Source organism: Oryza brachyantha, chromosome 5 (genome assembly GCF_000231095.2).
Source record: "Oryza brachyantha chromosome 5, ObraRS2, whole genome shotgun sequence".
Lineage (NCBI taxonomy): Eukaryota > Viridiplantae > Streptophyta > Magnoliopsida > Poales > Poaceae > Oryza > Oryza brachyantha.
The window spans coordinates 8392865-8413561 of NC_023167.2; the positions used below are offsets into that span (position 1 = coordinate 8392865).

A 20697-nucleotide genomic window follows, 5' to 3' on the forward strand; every position below is an offset into this window, starting at 1 on the left:
CCATATCGCATAGTATTCTATTTTTGGTCTCAAAATTTGAACGATCTGTACGAGCAAGAAACTATTATGTTGACAAAACGAAAAAATAATCTTGGGTAAATGGTAAATTGACCATATTGTTTACACTTAGAAGGAGACGGAGACCCCAACCGGTTGGCATGAAAGCGAGGCAACATGATGGATAGTTGGCAGAGGCAAGAGAGAAGAATTAAGGAGGTCATCATTGAAAGGAATATTAACAATTTGATAAGCCTGAAGACAAGTTGGTGCTTTGAGCTCAACCGATAGCTACCCAGTTAACAAGCTGCATAGAGTATTACACAACCATAAGAATTTTTAAGTAAATGGGCACGAGAATGAACGAATACAATAAGGCATCAAAACTTTGGAGATGAAGCATGCACCTTAACTAACCCAACAATGGCAATAATAACAACCCAAGAAAGCAAGTAAACTAGGAAATTTTTGTTGTCTTGAGATATCTTGAGATGATAGACAAGTCCATATTGATATATATGAAGAAACATAAGGAGAGCAACACTTCAAGAATCCTAGAACTCAATACCGAGTGACGGAGATGTGCATTCTCTGCATTCCACTATGATTCCCAGCTCTTTTCTGTTTGCACCCCTATGGCCCCTTGGTTTCTCATCCATATAGTCTAGTCTGCCCAATCCCAAGCAAAACCGATTAAAAAGAAAAGGTGCAAATAGCCAAGTCACTGCCATAAACCATATTGAGTATGTGATCATCACATGTACCACAGTGCTCACATACGATCTTCTAAATATATGATAAATTATCAAAAGAAAGACCAATTCAAATCCTTTGACAAAATGACCTCGGGAATATAATTTATAGTTTCCAGTAAAGCTTGCATGAAAAGCGACAAATTTACATAATAGTTTTGAGTAATTTATAGTTGGTCGGTATTTTGCACCACCATGAAGAATAGTACATCCATAATAGTGAGCTTTTTGTTCCAAGAGAATGTGAAGAAAACTAAAGCCAACTGCAGTTGCATGAGGATAAAATCACTCAAAGCTACTCGAAAACCTTTTTCCAGACCGATCTCCACCACCATAGGTAATCCTGTAAGCAGACCTAGCTGGAGAAAAGACTAAGATACCAATGCAGTTTCTAAGGACTTCATATTCTGAGTCTGAGCTTCAACTAACAAAGCCTTCCGCAGGCCGCTAAGAACCAAATACAATAGCCCATAGAGGAAAACATAAACGCCTACAACTGATATCTGCAAACACATGGACCAATGGAAACAATTAGATTCAGTGATCTCAATGGTTATAGTAGACTGAGATCATGATTATCAATATCAATATAGTTATGCAGATGGTAGGGGTGCACTCAGTTTATAATTAATTGAGTTCAATAAAGCTTCCATTTTCTAAAAAAAATAGCTTATTTTGTTATGAATAGAACTCATATTCATTTGAGGGCAAATGCCCAAATATAGATACGCACCCACTGAAGAGCAACCACCTGATCCTGTACCTATGTGCGAGTATACGAGGCATCCACACCAATATGCTTAGTAAGCTCATGTTTTACAGGATCACGAGCAATACTAATAGCACCAGTACTGTCCGACAATAAAGAAGTCGGTGAAGTCACAGAAACACCAAAATCCTCAAGTAACCATCGTAGCCATAATGTGAAGATGTGGAGCGAGGAAAGAAAAAGACAACGCGAGATAGTCCCACAAAGATAACAGAGGACATGAAGAAGATACTATAGTGAATTTGTGTGGGGGTAGAAACAAATTGGCTCATAATGTGCACAGAGTATGAAATATCAGGACAAGTGACACCAAGATAAACAAGACTCCCTACAATATGACAATAGCGAGTGGGATCAGCTAACGGTTCACCATTAGTGGCAGAAAGATGAAGATTAAGCTCCATGGGAGTTTCAACTGTGTTGATAACTGAGAGAAGCCCTGAATATACTTGGCTTGAGAGAGATGGAATCGCTCAGCAGTAGAGGAAATCTCAATGCCAAGAAAATAATGAAGAGAACCAAGATCAGACATATCACTGAGGCGTGCTTTAACAAAAGTAATAAACTCAGCATCTTCACCCGTGATTAGCATATCATCCACATAGAGAGGTGGAATTGTGCGACTGCGGGGTGAAGTATGAACAAAGAGTGTAGGATCATGAATACTAGCTGAGAAACCAACTTCCGTGAATACGGAGGAAAACCGTTGAAACCAAGCACGAGGAGCCTGCTTGAGACCATAAAGAGAGCGTCGAAGACGACAAACCATACTCTCAGGAGCTGAATAGCGTTGAGGTGGCTGCATGTAAACCTCTTCATGCAATTCCCCATTGAGAAAAGCATTCTTGACATCAAGTTGTGATATATCCCAATGACGAGCAGAAGCTATTGCAAGAGGTGTTCGAACAGTAGTCATGTGAGCCACAAGAGCAAAAATCACATCATAGTCATCTTGTTGGAAACCACGCGCTACAAGACGAGCCTTAAGCATTCAAGTGTTCCATTGGAGCAAGTCTTGACCTTAAAGATCCACTTACAAGTGATGGGACGAGCATAAGAAGGTAATGGAACAAGGTCCCAAGTACCAGCACACTCAAGTGCAGCAAGCTCTTCTACCATTGCATATTGCCATTTCGGATGGACAACAACATCACGATAAGAACTAGGCTCTTCAAGAACTAGAGCAACATAACAATAGCGATCCTCTAGACGAATCGTAACTAAAAGGTCACAAAGATTATATCAAGGAGGAGTAACAGGAGAAGCAGCTACAGAAGGCTCCTGGACACGAGGTTTACGAATATAAACCTGAGTAAGAGGAGGCACATAAGAAGATGCAGAATTCTCAAAAGAAAGTGGAGAATTCTCAGAGGAAGGTTCCAGCCAAGAGGATGATACAGGAAGAGGGATGCTAGCATGAACAGGAGCACCATGAAAAGTAAGGAACATAAGAGAGTCATTGTGAGAGGATGTGGAGTTGGGACGCGAAAAGAAAGGACAAGACTCATCAAAAAGTGACACCTGAGAAATCCGCATCCACCGACCTATAGGATCCCAACAATGATAACTCTTATGTTCAGCACTAAACCCTAGAAAAACGTACTCAACAGACTGAGCCGTCAATTTTGTGCGCTCACGTGGTGCAAGAAGCACATAGCAAGCACAACCAAAAAGACGCAGATTAGAATAATTAGGAGGCTGACCACAAAGATGCTCAATAGCAATCCCACCTTGTAGAGCAAAAGAAGGTTGAATGTTGGTCAAGTAATTTGCAGTGGAAATAGCCTCAACCCAAAAGTGGGGAGGAACAGAAGAAGCAATCATTAGAGTACGAGCAGTCTCAAGAAGATAACGATGCTTATGTTCCTCTACACTATTCCAAGCATGAGGACCCAGATAAGAAAATTGAGAAAGAGTACCTTGCTCGGAAAGAAAACAACACAACTATCTAGAAAGGTACTCACCGGCAGAATTAACAAGAAACACATGGATGGGAGTATCAAAGTGAGTACGAACCATGCGAGAAAAAGACTTATAAATAGCCAAAACTTTGGAGCGACGAGTCATGAAGTAAATACAAGTATGACGAGAAAAACCATCTATAAATATGATATTATAGCGATGGCCTCCTTCGGAAACAAAAGGAACTGATCCCCACACATCAGAATGAACAAGATCAAAAGGACACTTAGATACGAACTCGCTAGAATGATAGGGAAGTTGTATTTGCTTTCCAAACTTACAACCTTGACATTGATATAAAGAGACATCACACCTAACACCCTAACACAGACCCTAGAAGACCATGACGAACTAAAGGTGACAAACAAGAACCACAAAGATGTCGCAACCGATGATGCCACTAAGCAAAAGACACGGTAGATGAAGCAGTACAAGCAAGAAGACTAGCAGACGCAGCGGAAGACAAAGCTAGTAAAGATCCCAAAGGCGCTGAGAATCATGACAGCGAGGGCCAGTACCAACCAGGAGACCGGTGCAACGATCCTAGACGGAACAAGAGTCAGAATCAAGAATTACACAACCATGATCCGTAAGTTGGCTAGCTGACATGAGTTGCATGGTCAATTTGGGAACGTAAGATACAACAGGGACACTAAAGGAAGAAGTAGAAAGAGTCCCATGACCAATAACTCCAAGGAGTGCCATCGGTAGTATGAACAGTAGTAGGAACTAAAGGAGAACATAGAGATGAAAGACTAGATCTATCATGAGTTATATGGAAGGAACCACAAGAATCTAGAATCCATGGAATAATACCTGAAGCAGAAGATGATCCCTCAGTGAAAGATGGAGAACCAGGAACAACAGAACCAGCTGAAGGTAGAGCCAACAGAACTTGTCGTAGCAGAAGCAGTAAGGCGATGAAGTAACATAAGAATTTCCTATGAATTTAAACCTCCAGTACTCTTCTGAGAAGAACCACCCGCACCCTTCGAAGAACTACCACGGCGTAAATCCTCCTTCCTAAAGCAAAATGACCCCACATGTCCATCTTTTATCACAATAGGTGCAGTGAAGGTGACTCCTCGCAGATGGCACAACTGTGGTGGTAGGACGCGCCGATGAAGAAGAGGAAGAAACTGTAGAACGAACAACCGATGTGGAAGAAGCTGAAGAAGCCACAGTCCGACCAACTAACACCAAAGAAGGAAGTGGCAGAAAACCCGCCTCTCGAAAATGAATCTCCTCAACGAATCTCCATAAGAGCTTCCATGATAGTAACACGCAGGTGCCGAGCAAGTAACTAGGCATGAGTGGACTCATACTTCGTTCAAAGACATGTGAGAAAATCGTAGATCTGACGAAGATCCATGTGAGAACGCTAACGCTGACAACACCGACATATATGACAAATATCTTGTCCCAAAGAATCAAGCTAACGCCAAATAGAGGATAACTGTGTATAACTCATCCACTATACTATTCCCATGCTGCATAGATTGCTCCTGATGCACCATAGCAAGATAAAAGGCATCTCCAATAGGATCATAACGAGCACATAGGTGTGTTCACATGACGTGAAGAGTAACCACCTCACCAGTAAGATGAACCTCCATACTAGCTACAAGAATAGCAGAAGCTCGAGCATCCTCATCCAACCAACCCTTGTATAAAGCAAACTGATTATGATAATTTTCCATGTCCTCATCAAACTGCTCTTGAGCGTTTGCTCTGGCGTCATCAATAGCCCAACTTGCAAGTGAAGGCATAGTTTGAGCAATAGGGCAAGGAGGACAAGGTAGCTCACCAGATAAAACATCCGAAAGACGTTGACCACGCATGTGCTAAGCCCAGTGATTGTAGTTGACACCATTAAAAAGAACTAGGCAACGAGGAACAAATACAGTGCCGAATAAAGCTGAAATCGAGGAACAAGTACGGTAGCAAGATTTTTTTAATGCCTCAACCCAAAAATTAGAGCCACTGAGTGCGAGCAGAGCACATCACTAGTAGAGGCTGAGAAGATTTTTTTCTTACCTTTTTTTATTTTTTATACCTCACGATCTAGATCTGGATCAGGGAAATAAGTCACCGAGCGACGCCTGAGAGGATGGCGACCCAGGTGACGGTGGCCAGCAGCCACGACCACGAGAGGAGAGGTGACGGTGGCCCACGACTGGAGGCGACAACTACTAGCGACGAGAGGTGATGCCGGCCGACGTTTTGTGACCAGGTGCAACGACGGCCCGCGGCCCATGACCAGGGGTGACAGCGGTTGACAGCCGGAGGCCCGCAAACCAGGTTGGGCGACGACGACCAATGACAATCTTTGCTGAAATCAACAACTCACGACGACCAGAAATTGATTAGAATCTTGACAACATCATGCTAGATCAATAGGAACATCGTGGCTTTAAGATGAAGAAGCACGATCATCCTTGATGAAGATCATGCAAAGAGAAATCGTGGAGAAAAATTAGGAGATGAGAAGTCTAACTTGCTCTGATACCATGTTATGAATAGAAGAAAAGGTTAAAGCTGCAACTGCATTTCAATTTAATGGTAAAATTTCAATTTTAACAGAAGAAAAGGTTCAGCTTACCAGCAAACAAATCCACACTTAAGTTAATAGTTTTCGACACTTTGCTTATGCCACCTCTTGTCAAATGAAACATCCGATCAAAAATGTTTGGATGGTCGTAGTGAAACCGCACCATGCAGCCATGGGAGTGACCTTTTAAATATTGCTTGTATAAATTATGCCCTGTAGGAACCAATGGGCTTGTAATAGGGAGGCAGTTTAACATTTCCAGTGTCCCACATCCTAGGACCATCTTGGGTGCTCTGCTTTATTGAATGCTAGAGGTTCTGGCTAATTGTTGAAAAAAAGATAAAAAGCCCTCTTATGTAGAAGTTCTATTGAAGTATGAATACTTCTCCTGTAGAAGGAACTAAATATCTAACTCACTAACACATGTACCATAAGCTGTATGACAAATCAGAAACTCAAATATAAAAAGTTAGTTTGTGCCATCACTGCAAAAACTGTTTAGATCGAGAACAAAGAGGATATTTTCACCTAAGGGGGTCAGCAAGAAATCTTTGTCCAATTGTAACAAAGCTTGTTTTTTCATATGACATGAATCCTGCACTACACAAACACATAAAATACAGTTCAAATATAAAAATAGAACAAGTTTGAAAAATATGTTGAAAATTACAAACCTTCTAGTGAAGATATGCTCTCTAATCCCAAGGATAGTTGGAGCTTTGCCCCTAGGATGCCTAACAAATTCTTGAAGGATGTTTCTCATATTGTAAGCTTGTTCCAAATAGTTGTCCTGATAGCGTGATAAAATCTTTTATGAGCACAAAGTCTTTATCAGAAAGAAAAAAGAGAGAAAAATGTCAACTTGTTACCTGGTTCATATGAATTGTTTGTAGAGCTTCTCCATGGGTGAATATAATAGCATGATTTTGATTTTGAGGTTTCACTTCTCCAATATAGGGTGGGTCAGGTAGCTTTATACGGTATATTTCCTATGTAAATAATTTCAAGTAAGCACACTAGTCTAAGAACTTGGAGAGATTAATTCATAAGTTCTCAAAATAAAGAATGTCAATGGAAATACACATTATAATGAAAAAATGTATTCTCATCAAAAAAATGTATTGTCATACTAATAAATTAGAAAGGTCGAAAAGATATTTAAATTTAACAAAACTTAGATCTAAAGAACACAAAATTTCTATTTGCTAAATCATAACGTAAGATAATTATCTAGTCTAAATTATTTTTTGCTATAAGTTGTTGCATCCCCTCCTTACTTATTTGACATATCATCATATAGCATTGCACTCTATACCTTCTCACTTTATAGTACAACTATGGTTACATATTTCTGTATTCCCTGAACTCCAGGGTAGTAACTATCTGTTCCCTGAACTCCAGGGAAGTATACATGAAGTCGTTGACTTTTTGGTATACGTTTGAGCATTTATCTCATTCAAAAAAACCTATGTAATTATTATTAATTTGTTGATTGGATTTATTACTAAATGTATGTTAACTATCACTTATGTTTTCACATATTTTTACAAAATTTTTGAACAAGTTAAATAGTCAAACATGTACCAAAAAGTCAACAACATTATCTATTAAAATACAGAGGGAGTAATACACATCACCATTCCTGATGATTAATTCTATTGCTCCAGCCACCGCCATTGTTTCCTTTGCTCAGGGGTTAAGGTTCAGAAAAGAGGAAGAAGAAGAAAAGGAATAATAGTAAAAATCCTGAAGAAACAACTAGTTTGGGTTTTGGTGCCTGGCCTAGATTCACTTCAAACCACATTCATCTGTATAACATGCTTATTGTTATGTGACGTGTTACTAACCTTGGGATTAGGAAAGTAAGTAGTCATTAGACCGTGTACTACATATAGCCATAATTATGGGCCAATATGGGCCAAGAGAATCTGGACTGTGACAGCCCCTTCAAACTTAAGGCAGTTCTGAAGTGAAGAAATCCGCAACTTCTGATCTTGATGGCACATATAGGAGAGCCATTATTTTTTGATGACAATGAGAGCGGGTAAACGAGACATCAACACCAATATGCTTCGTGAGGCCATGCTTCACGGGTTCATTGGCAATTTGTATAGCATCGATACTATCACATAGAAGAGGTGTAGGGGAGTCACACGTTATACCAAAATCAGCCAATAACCAATGAAGCCATATAATCTCAGCTGTCGTAGAGAGGCAAGTGCTCGAAGTTCGGCTTCTGTACTAGATCTTGATATAGCAGTTTGGTTCTTGGTCTTCCATGTAAGGGGAGAGGAACCAAGAATAATACGATAGCCACGCTCTGTAGGATCACTTGCCCAAGTGGCATGTTAGTAAGCATGGAGCTTAGGGGAAGTCCTTCGAGCATAAAACAAGCCTCGAGAAGGTGTACCCTTTAAATACCTCAACACACGAAGGAGATGAACGTAATGAACTGACAAATTGACTTAAAACATGAACGACATGAGCAAGGTGAGGCCTTGTGACAGTGAGATAGACAAGACTTCCCACAATATGGCGATATCAAGAGGGATCCTCAAGAAGTGTACAATCATCAGGACGAAGCTGCAAATGGAGTTACATTGGCATTGCAATTGTCCGATTATCAATGATACCAGAACGAATATATTTATACTGAGAAAGATAATAACCCTGTGCCGAATGTGTAACCTCAATGCCCAAGAAATAACTAAGGCCTAAACGAGACATCAACATCAATATGCTTCGTGAGGATATGCTTCACGGGTTTATTGACAATTTGAATAGTCACGGTACTATCACATAGAAGAGGTGTAGGGGAGTCACAGGTCATAACAAAATTAGCCAATAACCAATGAAGCCATATAATCTCAGTTGTGGCAGAGAGACAAGTGCTTGAAGTTCTGCCCTGTAGTAGATTTTGATATAGAAGTTTGCTTTTTGGCCTTCCATGTAAAGGGAGAGGAACCTCATGTAATTTATTACTTTATCAATATATAAATAAATAAAAATACACTACTAGGCAAAGTCCTAGTAGTACTTCCAGTCAAAAAAAAAAACAATAGCCACGTTCTTTAGGATCACTTGAGAAGGTGTACCCCTTAACTACCTCAGGTCCTCAGCACACAAAGGAGATGACAGTAATAGACTAAGGTAGGACCAATGACAAATTGACTTAAAATATGAACGACATGTGCATGGTCATGCCTTGTTGCAATGAGATAGACAAGACCTAGAGGGATCCTCAAGAGGTGTACCATCATCAGACAAAGCTACAAATGGAGTTCCATAGGCGTTGCAATTGTTCGATTGTCAACAATACCAGAACGATCAATAAGATCCCAAATATATTTCAACTAAGAAAGATAAGAACCTTTTGCCGAATGTGTAACCTCAATGCCCAAGAAATAACTAAGAGGGTTTATTGACAATTTGTATAACACCAACACTATCACATAGAAGAGGTGTAGGGGAGTCACAAGTCATACCAAAATCAACCAATAACCAATCAAGTCATATAATCTTAGTTGTGACAGAGACAGGTGGTTGAAGTTCGACCCCTGTAGTAGATCTTGATATAGCAGTTTGCTTCTTGGCCTTCCATGTAAAGGGAGAGGAACCAAGAATAATATGATAGCCAAATTCTATAGGGCAACTTGCCCAAGTGGCATCTGAGTAAGCATGGAGCTTACGGGAACTGCTTCGAGCATAAAACAATCCTCGAGAAAATGTACACCAAATACCTTAACACACGAAGGAGATGACCGTAACAAACTGAGGTAGGACCATTGACAATGTGACTTAAAATATGAACGTCATTGGAGGCCATATCGAGAGGGATCCTCAAGAGGTGTACCATCATCAGGATGCAACTGCAAATGGAGTTCCATAGATATTGTAATTGTTCGATTATCAATGATACCAGAACGATTAATAATATCTCTAATATATTTGGAGTGAGAAAGCTAATAACCCTTTGACGAATGTGTAACCTCAATGCCCAAGAAATAACTAAGACGACATAAATGAGACATCAACACCAATATGCTTCATGAGGCCATGCTTCACATGTTTATTGACAATTTGTATAGCGCTAGTACTATCACATCAAAGAGGTGTAGGGGAGTCACAAGTCATACCAAAATCACCCAATAACCAACGAAGCCATATAATCTTAGTTGTGGCAGAGAGACAAGTGCTCGAAGTTCGGCTGCTATAGTAGATCTTGATATAGCAGTTTGCTTCTTAGCCTTCCATGTAAAGGGAGAGCAACCTCCTATAATTTGTTACTTTGTCAATATATAAATAAATGAAAATACACTACTGGGCAAAATCATGGTAGTACTTCCAGTAAAAAAAATATGACAACCACGTTCTATAGGATCACTTGCCCAAGTGGCATCAAAGTAAGCATGGAGCTTAGGGCAACTACTTCGAGCATAAAACAACCCTCGAGAAGATGTACCCCTTAAATACCTCAACACATGAAGGAGATGACCGTAACGAACTGAGGTAGGACCAAAGCCAAACTAACTTGAAATATGAACGACATGTGCAAGGTCACGCCTTGTGACAATGAGATAAACAAGAGTTCCCACAATATGGCGATATCGAGAGGGATCCTCAAGAGGTGTACCATCATCAGGAGGAAGCTGCAAATGGAGTTCCATAGGCGTTGCAATTATTCGATTATCAATGATAACAGAACGATCAATAAGATCAATATATTTGGACTGAGAAAGATAACCGTTTGACGAATGTGTAACCTCAATGCCGAAGAAATAACTAAGAGGGCATAAACGAAACATCAACACCAATATGCTTCATGAGGCCATGCTTCACGGGTTTATTGACAATTTGAATAGTGTCAATACTATCACATAGAGGAGAGGTGTAGGGGAGTCACAAGTCATACTAAAATCAACCAATAACCAACGAAACCATATAATCTCAGCCGTGGCAGAGAGAGAAGTGCTCGAAGTTCGGCCCTTGTAGTAGTTCTTGATATAGCAATTTGCTTCTTTGGCCTTCCATATACAAGGGAGAGGAACTTGCCGTAATTTGTCACTTTGTCAATATATAAATAAATAAAAATACACTACTAGGCAAAGTCTTGGTAGTACTTCCAGTCAAAAAAAAAGCCCCGTTCTGTAGGATCACTTGCCCAAGTGACATCTGAGTAACCATGGAGCTTAAGGGAATTGCTTCGAGCATAAAACAAGGCTCCAGAAGGTATACCCCTTAAATACCTCAGCAGCCCTTAAATACCTCAGCATAAGGAGATGACCATAACGAACTAATGACCAATGACAAAATGACTTAAAATATGAACGACATGAGCAAGGTCCGGCCTTATGATAGTGAGATAGACAAGAGTTCCTACAATATGGTAATATCGAGAGAGATCCATCACAACTTTCTGATTATCAATGATACTAGAAGAAATAACCCTTTGCCAAATGTGTAACCTCAATGCCCAAGAAATAACTAAGAGGGCCTAAGTCTGACATTTGGAATTGGTCACCAAGTTCTTTCACAAGAGAAATATGCTCTTCATCATCTCCTATAATCAGCATGCCATCAACATATAAGAGGAGCAAAGTACGACTGGCCACGTGAAGAACACATGAATAAACAAGGCAGGATCATGATCAGTGGGTGAAAAACCAGCAGCCTTGATGATAGAAACAAAGCGCTCGAACCATGCTTGGTGAGCTTGCTTGAGGCCATATAAGAGACTCATTTGTTGTATGTTGAGGCACCATAGAGAGCAAAAGTCCTATCAAACGTTCAAAGGCAAAATAATACTCGTCAGTCATCAATGGTCATATCATGGATTGTTTTTTGAGTGTATTTTCTACATGAGTATGAAGAAGAGAACCATTGTCCTGAACATAGCGCTCACTTAAACAGGACCACATGGCTTTAGCTGTCTTATGGGAAGAAAGACTCATAATCATGGATTGCTTGTTGTTATTGACAATGGCAGCCATCACATTCCCATCATTGATTTTAATATCAACAGAATTACTTTGTTTGCAGTGGGCGTAGTGGACCATCAGTCCGATGAAAAGCAAGACCATAACATCTCAATGCAGTTTCTAAACAGAAGGCCCATTCTCTATAGTTCTGACCATCAAGAATGACACTGACTAGAATCGCATTAGACTGTGACATGTTGCAATTGCAAGGAACAAGAATTATCAGTAACAACAGGACCAAGAATAGGACAGGAAAAATACCAGTGTATTAGCTACAACAGAATTTAGCACATACCACCGTGTATCAGCTACAACAGAATTCAGCAGGTGCAGGAAGACAGGAACGTGCTCTTGGGCAAAAGACAGAGAACACGAGATGGATCTCCGATGGCAGCAGCTGCAGATGGCCAAAACAAGGGCTGCAACCGCGGCCTAGATCGTGGTCGGCGCTGCGACGTAGCCTGGATCGTGGCCGCGACAGCAGCCTGGATCGTGGCTATGATGGAGGCTTGATCGGTCGCCGTCATGACCAAAGATTGGCTTGAAGATGGTAGGCCAAAAAAGAGGAAAGAAATGAGGCGGGATTAGGGGTTGGATTAACCCTTACCATAAATCTGCTCTGATACCACATTACTAACCTTGGGATTAGGGAAGTAATCAGTCATTAGACTGTGTAGTATATATAGCCATAAATATGGGCCAAGACAGTATGGGTTGTAACAACTTGCATCTAATTCACATCCAAAACTCAACTTGTAAAGTATAAGTTTCCAAAATTTTGATACGACAAGAAAATCTATAGAAGATTGACCTGACTGACAAAAGCCTAGAACTCGTCTGGTTTTATTGTTGTTTGTGCCTATTGAAACCCTACCCCTAGCTAAAGGTTTGACAAGATGCAATGGTAAAATACTCTAAATTTGGAAAACCAGAAAATAGATAAGAATATCAACAGGTCACTGTAATTAAACAGTGATCGAAACTACAAAAAGGAAAAGAGAGAAGTATGACAATAATACTAGTGAAGTGGTTACCAGAAGCTGTGCCAATCGGTCAAATTTGTCAACCAATAGACTTGCATTCTGAATACTCTTCTCGATTTAAGTATAGATGGTAGCTATTTATTGAATAAATCTGTAGAACATCGTAATAACATTCATCGAGACATGCACTGCAAAAACATTGAAACAAGAAAAATGTAATAGTGCATGCGATGACGAAGTAAAATGATTACCTCTTCTCTACCTCACAAATAACCAAAAAATTCAAAATACTTTTTGTCAATTCATAGAAATCATTTATTGCACAAAGCATGTAATTATCCTTCTTAATTTTCCTAAAGAGTTGCACACATTTTCTAGTAAAATTGGTTACCATATCCACCGCTTCTTAAAACTGCCATTGGAAACAAGCATAAGATGATATGTTCTTTTAGTAGATTTGATACACAGACATATAACAATAAATAGTCCAGGACATATATGCTAGGGAGAAATTAGTAAATACTTTGAATAGTTTCTGAATAAAAGCTAATGATAAAATAATTATGTCCAACATGGTTGTGATTGATGATACAATACATTAGTGGCTAGTGCTAACTCATTAGTGATAAATAATAAGTAGCTAGTGCTTGTGACTAACTATAAAATAAATCCAATATTTGCATTATCCTTAAGTTTTTTTGCTAAGCTGAAATACAATTTTCAAGTATTTACACAAAAAAAATATAGGATAAAAAAGTCTTAGCAGCTTGTGTGCGAAACTACATTATATTTGAAGATGTATGTCTTTTATGATTCACTATCAAATACACAAAACTTCTGCCACATGCCCATAGTGTATTGGAACAAGACAAACTTATGTGGCATCTCAAAAAAGGTGAGTATATTGCTAGTGCAACAAATAGAATATGGGCCAACGAATAGAATATGCTAGATGCCAGCATACCTTTTTGGCGAGTAAAAACATGGGCCAACGAATAGAACCAGACTTATCCTCTAGTGACATGGGCGTTGTCATCAAGTCCATCTCTCTCAGAATCAACAAAAACAATTAACAAAGAGTATGAGGTTTAAGTTGCAGTATAAAGATCAGGCCTTACCTATTACTTATTAGATCCTCTGAGTGGAAGCTATTTATTATCTGGTTCCAAACAAGAGCAAAATTTGTCGGATCATGTCTTTCAACTTTACCTAAATTTTGAAATTGAGCATCATTTGAGAAAAGAGCAATAAGGAAGAAATGTAACATAACAAATAAAGAAGGTATGGACAACTGTCACCTTAAATATTTTATTTTTCAAGAAACTAGGCAACATTCCTTTTTTCCTTGTCATCGTTGAATGCGGAACAAGTTAGGTATTGAATACTTCTGGTAAGATACAAAATCGACTTCTCACCATTCCCATTGCAAGAATCTAGATGAGTATTACAATGAAGAATGTATAAACTCCTAAAATAAATTCTAGTTTTTATGTCACCTGATCTCACCTCACCAAGATGATGAATAATACCACACATACCACCAAAGATGGTACAGAACACCACATCTGTGTGTCCATAAAAATAGACCTGTTGGAATTGTAAAGATAATTAAATAATTTCTGATCCATACGCAAATTTTATACAGGTTCACAGAGTCCTCATAAGAATTATAGGGGCCCATACAGCAAGAATAGCTCCAGCGTTGCTTTTGACTGGTGCAAAAAAAAAGAGGAATGATTGCTGGGGCTGCAAATAACATACTGAATTAAGGGCAAATGGATGAAGAGAATAGGATGCACCTTGAGGAAATAATTCATGCCACTCATATTTATTCACATTGACCTTCATAATTTCTCTTGTGGGCTCCACAAGAGGCTTAATCTGGATAAACAATGGTCATGAGGTGGTATAATTATAAAATAAGAAGTAAATTTCCAAAAACAATGGTCAGCGGGTGGAGGTTTAATTATAAAACAAAATGGTTAGAGGTCATCTATCTGACTTAGTTTGACGGGCATGCATGCGCGCACATGAGAGAGAGAGAGAGAGCACCTCAAAGTAGTAGCTATAGTTTTGCTTGACAAGAGAATTGTCCAAAATATTGTATATCTGTAAGGCATAGAAAGAATATTTTTAACTCATTTATCAGATATTGAAATGAAGTATAGGAAAGATAATACACATATTTTACTTTAGTAAAGGTACTTGGTCTTCTTGCATTCCTCATCCAACATATAACTCAGGCTGCACATATCATTATTGTTACTTCATTTTGCTATATCACCATGCACAATATATGAAAGATTGAAAGGCAACTGATATATTGCACACAACTACCTAGAAGCTCGCAAAAGGATAAGGTTTCTTTTTTGAACTTTCAGTAACTGATAGTGTGTTAGAAAGTAAAATATCATGGCAATGTATTCTACTGAACTGGTTTCTTGACATGAATCACAGTGTATTCCACTTAATTAATATCAAATGAAAGACACGATAAGCATATGTTCCACATTTCAACTTTGAGAAGGGCTAGACATACCTGGCACCACCAGGCTTAACATATTGCAAATTCTCCAAGTAGATGTCTCTAAAAAGCTGCTTACAGCAGGAACAAGAAACAATGCCATCCCAATCACATTGCTTGTAAGGTACAATGCAACAACTACCACATATTTTGACAAGCAGAACATCCCTAGAAAAGTTTTAGGTCATCTAGTTGAACAAGATATGTAATTTTGGGAACTAGCGTAAAAAAATGGGAAGAACATTGGAACCACAACAATTGAACGTTTTACAACAAATCTTAACTTCTAACTAAATCTCATCGTTCGCTTGGTTCTCCATGAGAAAGCAATACCAAGAACAACTGCACAAAATAAGTATATTACTAAGAGAAGATAGAGCACAAGAAATAAATGAATATAGCTACTCCCACCGTCCCAAAATATAAGAGATTTTGTGATACCGAGGCAGTACTTTCTTCGTAATTTATCAATTTTTTACTAATTTATTCCCCACCTACAACTTTTGTACTACTTTATTTCTCACCTACCAACTTTTGTATTCCCCCAACTTCTGTGACATGACTTGTACGTTTGCTACTTCCTCAATTTTTGACATAATCCCTTATATTATGGGACTAAGTAGATCAGTATATAAGAAACAACAAAAGCCAAGTTAACCCTGAATAACTCGAAGTACTGCATTGGTTATGAAAATACTTAGCACTTCCTGAAAATTATTGGATCAATTAACTGAACAGAACTTTCTAATCCATGCCACACCAAGAACCTGAAATAAAACAAACAAGAAAAATGTGCCCAAAAGTTCCATCAGAATAAGAAGAATAAGATTAATTATGAAAGAACCCACTCCATAACTATTAATGTAAGAACCAGAGCTGAAGCCCAAGCACAAGGAGTGTCCACATCCTATCAAAGCTTCTAAAGATATGCCAAAATGATCTGACCTCAACAAAATGTCTTTCCTAGCCACTTCCGTTGAGATGTGTCACTTGGAGCACGCTATATGCAATACCAAGAAAGATTAAGCAAAAGCTAGTGAACATTCATAGTATTATATTCATGTAAATACACTTCAATCTATGAATATGTGAGATGTGAATGCACATGAAAAAACCTTCCATTTCATGATAAGATATTTCTACGCGGAAATTTATGATAGTGTAAGCTTGAGAACTTGCAGAGTTAATATCAATTCTGCATAAAAAAATGCTCCTCTCTCTCTCTCTCTAGAATATGCAGTGCACCATACAATAAAGTAAACAATCAATTTTATACATGAAGAAAAAATATTATATAATTACTTTTTCATGTATTCCATCATATATGGCATATTATTTTTTTTATTGTATATCATGATTAAAAATCCATAGTCAAATTCTGCATTTGAGATTATGGGCCTATTTGGGGGAGCTTATGGTAGTTGCAGCTTCTTTCAAAATCTCTAAAAGTCAGAAGCTCTCCTAAACAACACTCGGCTTCCAAGAACTTGAAGTTGTTAGAATTCAAAAAATGAACTAGAACTCAGAAGCTGGGAAACCCAGCTTTTACAGATTCTGAGAAGCTGACTTCTCACCAGCTGCTTCTCAGAATCTTAAAGCTCCCCCAAACAAGCCCTATGAAAACATATTGGGAGATGACTAGCTTTACTCACTAAGCAACAATAGTTCTAATATTACCCCACAAAAACATATCAGGACTTGCACATGCATGAAATAACCAACGTAAAAAATGCTAGTGGATATCATCCTATTTAGCTGTTATTTTGTCAATGCTGGTGGACTGCAAAATCTTATGAACTGGACAGTATCAGTATCAGGTGCCAAATCTTATGTCCTCCTTGGACTGTAGTGGAATGTTTCACTTGTAATCATGTTTTCTCCGGTGCGGATTGGACTTCTTCAGACTCAACAGTCCCAGTAATGAGATGGACTGCAAAGTTCTTAAAACATGAAAGAGTGATTTTATTGTCGTTGAAAAATATGACATGTTTTCACTGTTTTACCGATACCTCCTCAAGTACAGTAAAATCTCTCAATGGAAAAGACAAAAAAAAAAAGCAAAAACAGAAACCGCTCAAAATTTCACCGAAAGCTGCGAAAGAGCACTTTTCAAGCATAGCAGTTGACACTGTAAAGAACTGACGAAACACGGCATGATAAATGTGCAGAAAATTCAGATGAAGAGAGGTTAATAAAATCAAGAGATACCTTGGTGGGAAAGAGCGTGGAGTGGCAGCAATGGCAGATGACATGGCCCTAGAGCGAGCGGTGGAGGATCCTGGTAAGGCGCTTCTCCTTCTCGACCACCGCCTCCAGCTCCAACACCTTGAACCCCAGCTCCGCCCTCTTCCAGTGCTAATGAAAATGAAGGTAGCGTAAGGCCAAATAATAAGCAAAGGCTAGACTGGTCCTTGACATTCAATAATCCCATACCCCCTATAGGGATTGTAATAACAATAAATATTGAGTCATCCATAACCTGGCTGCATAAGGGGATAAGTCCACCAGGCAAAACCATTTTGCTGCAGTTCTGGTAACTCCATAACTGCAATAACATATGATACCATGAAATCAGAACCTTATTTCAATAAGAATGGCCACAAAAAATACAATAGAATAAGTGAACCTTCAAAATGTTCGAACTCCCATAACACAGTTCACATGTCTCGCTGAACCTAAAAGAAGATTACACGATGACCAGATCATTGACCCAAATACAAACATGCACCAGCCAACATGCATAAATTGGTGTGAGCCAACAGCTTCTCAACACTAAAACACGCTATATTTATCAATTTACAATCACAAGGAAGCAGACAACAATTAGACGGTCGGGTAAAACAACCATTACATCGACCAAATAATTAGGAAGGGTTACATCCTCCTACATGAAAAATTGCCCCGTCAGCGATAACTGATAAACAAAATAACACTACTTTACGTGATAGTTCAGGATAATGAAAGTTTGTTCCTAAGCACACTCTGAGGGTTATAATAACTGCACATCCCACTACATTGCAACAGTTCATCCTCATGCTTAAAATAAATTTATAGGTAAAACCCAATAAAGTATCATATAAGATTTTTTTTCTATATCATCATTGATAAATAAATGTGCTCATCCATCCAAAAAAGTTCATTATGGCAAATCAAACAGGAAATAATACACCATCCTTAAAAAATAGAAGCAAATGACGAAAAACTATTTCTATCTCTAATAAATATAAGGAAATAGTTGCACCAAAGCTGTCATGATTAGTGAAAAAATAAAAGAAAATAAGCTGAACGTGAGGTTCTTACGTAAATGAAAATGGTATATACCAGAAAAATAAAAGGTGGATATAATTAGATTGAATCGTACCCATAATTGATCCCAATTTTGATGTAGTAGATGATCAGATCAGGATATTGACAGATATATATGCCTATTCCTGTAACATACAATGGTAGAAACCTTAACAGAATCCTGATGATGGTAAAAATTATCGTTTTGTTTCTTTTTCTTATAAAAGATCTGGCTCAGTATCTTTTTTTGTCCCCCACATGAGTTCCGTCGGTGTATTTAATGTAAACTAAATATAGAAATAGTATTGTTGGTTTCAATTGATTTCTTATGAAACACTGTGACTGTCAAAAGGTCTAACTGGAATACAGGATATCAACGCTACCTATTTTTACAACCATGAGTAATGGAGCATTAACCAATAACCAACAAAGAAACTGAAAACAACATGAAAATTTTGAAAATGTGTACTCTTAAAATAAATCAACTGCTTATGCCTACCATGAACCTTACTCTTCTCATGTTTTGCTGTATTCAATACAAAAGCTATCATTTACTACCACAGCAACAGACGGTGATTACCTGTAAGCACATTACCACACAGAACAGTTGTGTCCCAGCAGTGCTGAAACACAACGACTGGATGACAGATCCGACAGGATGATGATTCCATCTTCATGTCCAGACGCCATGTGCCGCCCTAATTTGCGGACCGATGAACTGAATTGGGTGAACAGTATAATAAACTCATGAGTATATACCTATAATACAGCAATAGTATTGTTGGTTTCAATTGATTTCTTATGAAAAACTGTGATTGTCAGAAGGTCTAACTGGAATACAGGATAGCAATGGTAGCTATTGTTACAACCAAGAGTAATGGAGCACTAACCAATAACCAACAAAAAAAATGAAAACAACATGAAAATTTTGACAATGTTTACTCTCTAAATAAATCAACTGCTTATAGGTCGCATGAACCTTACTCTTTTCATCTTGTGTTGTATTCAATACATAAGCTATTATTTACTACCACAGCAACAGACAGTGATTACCTGTAAGCAAATGACCACACAGAACAGTTGTGTCCTAGTAATGGTGAAACACAACGACCAGAAGACAGATTCCACACCATAGAGAAGTTTTTATGACATCAGTTATTACATCTCTTAGTGTATAATGAGGGCATAAAGTTCCATGGACAATTATTCCACCTTTTATGCAAAGTATGTCCTGGTTGATTTCAATGGCCCATAATTACTACTGACATTTCAATGGCCCATAATTACTACTGACCTGAAGTCAGTTAAACATGCATGGTTGCATATATTACAAATTGGAAACCAAATTATCCCAGCCTGTCAGCAATTGACATTACAGTTACCTTTAAAGTTTTCACAACCTTCAACATATATGCCAAATCGACTTAAATTGAACACCACCAAAGAAGCCAATCCTACAAAAGGAAGTGATGCTTTTTATGGTGTTTTCCTGATGCAACCAGGTGGTTTAAAAGAGGTTAACACTACAACGACATGTAGTTTCGCAATACAGTACTAACAAAAGTTGCAAGACCTCATATGGCTGGCTTCCCAAGAAGCAGCAGTGACTGGACAGCCATTCAAATTCATCTGAGTTAGCTTGGATCAGTATAAAGTAAACAAATGATAGATACGAATCATCAGAAGCTTTCGATCAGGTGAGATGCAAGGAAGTAAATGTAGATCATGAGTACAGCTATACAGTGGCAAACAAAAGGATGAAGCTTTCATCTCTGGATCGTTTATCCATTATCAATGAAAGAACAATGTCGTAATCCAGAATGATTAAAATTATAGTTCTGTTCACCTCTACAATAGAAATGCAGACTCTTGTTTCTTTGTTATGTGAACTCCAAG

At 38.4% G+C, this 20697-nt stretch overlaps 1 protein-coding gene across 20 annotated transcripts; it reads right to left on the reverse strand.

The window, feature by feature from the left end:
• Positions 1–846: 846 nt before the first annotated feature.
• On the reverse strand, positions 847–20288 carry LOC102712171 (putative callose synthase 8). 20 transcript variants are annotated; one of them, XR_005811941.1, is made up of 18 exons: positions 20184–20288; positions 19382–19519; positions 18878–18947; positions 17725–18061; positions 16462–16516; positions 15532–16283; positions 15184–15236; positions 15045–15101; positions 14792–14873; positions 14489–14704; positions 14291–14379; positions 14111–14201; positions 13957–14037; positions 13044–13180; positions 6901–7020; positions 6706–6821; positions 6560–6626; positions 847–1252 (listed from the first exon to the last, which is right to left on the reverse strand). XR_005811941.1 is itself a non-coding variant. In XM_040524631.1 (7 exons), exons 2-6 carry the CDS (start codon positions 19476–19478, stop codon positions 17773–17775), a joined length of 381 nt encoding a protein of 126 aa, XP_040380565.1. In that variant the 5' UTR covers positions 19479–19519; positions 20184–20288; the 3' UTR covers positions 16617–17654; positions 17725–17772. The 20 variants fall into 20 exon arrangements, 6 of the variants coding, with proteins under 6 accessions (XP_015693057.1, XP_015693058.1, XP_040380565.1 ...); XR_005811940.1 differs by having other exon boundaries at positions 15532–16516; XR_001550332.1 differs by lacking the exons at positions 15532–16283; positions 16462–16516; positions 17725–18061; ... (1 more) ...; positions 19382–19519; positions 20184–20288 and having other exon boundaries at positions 14499–14579; positions 14676–14704; positions 15184–15519.
• Positions 20289–20697: the final 409 nt, after the last annotated feature.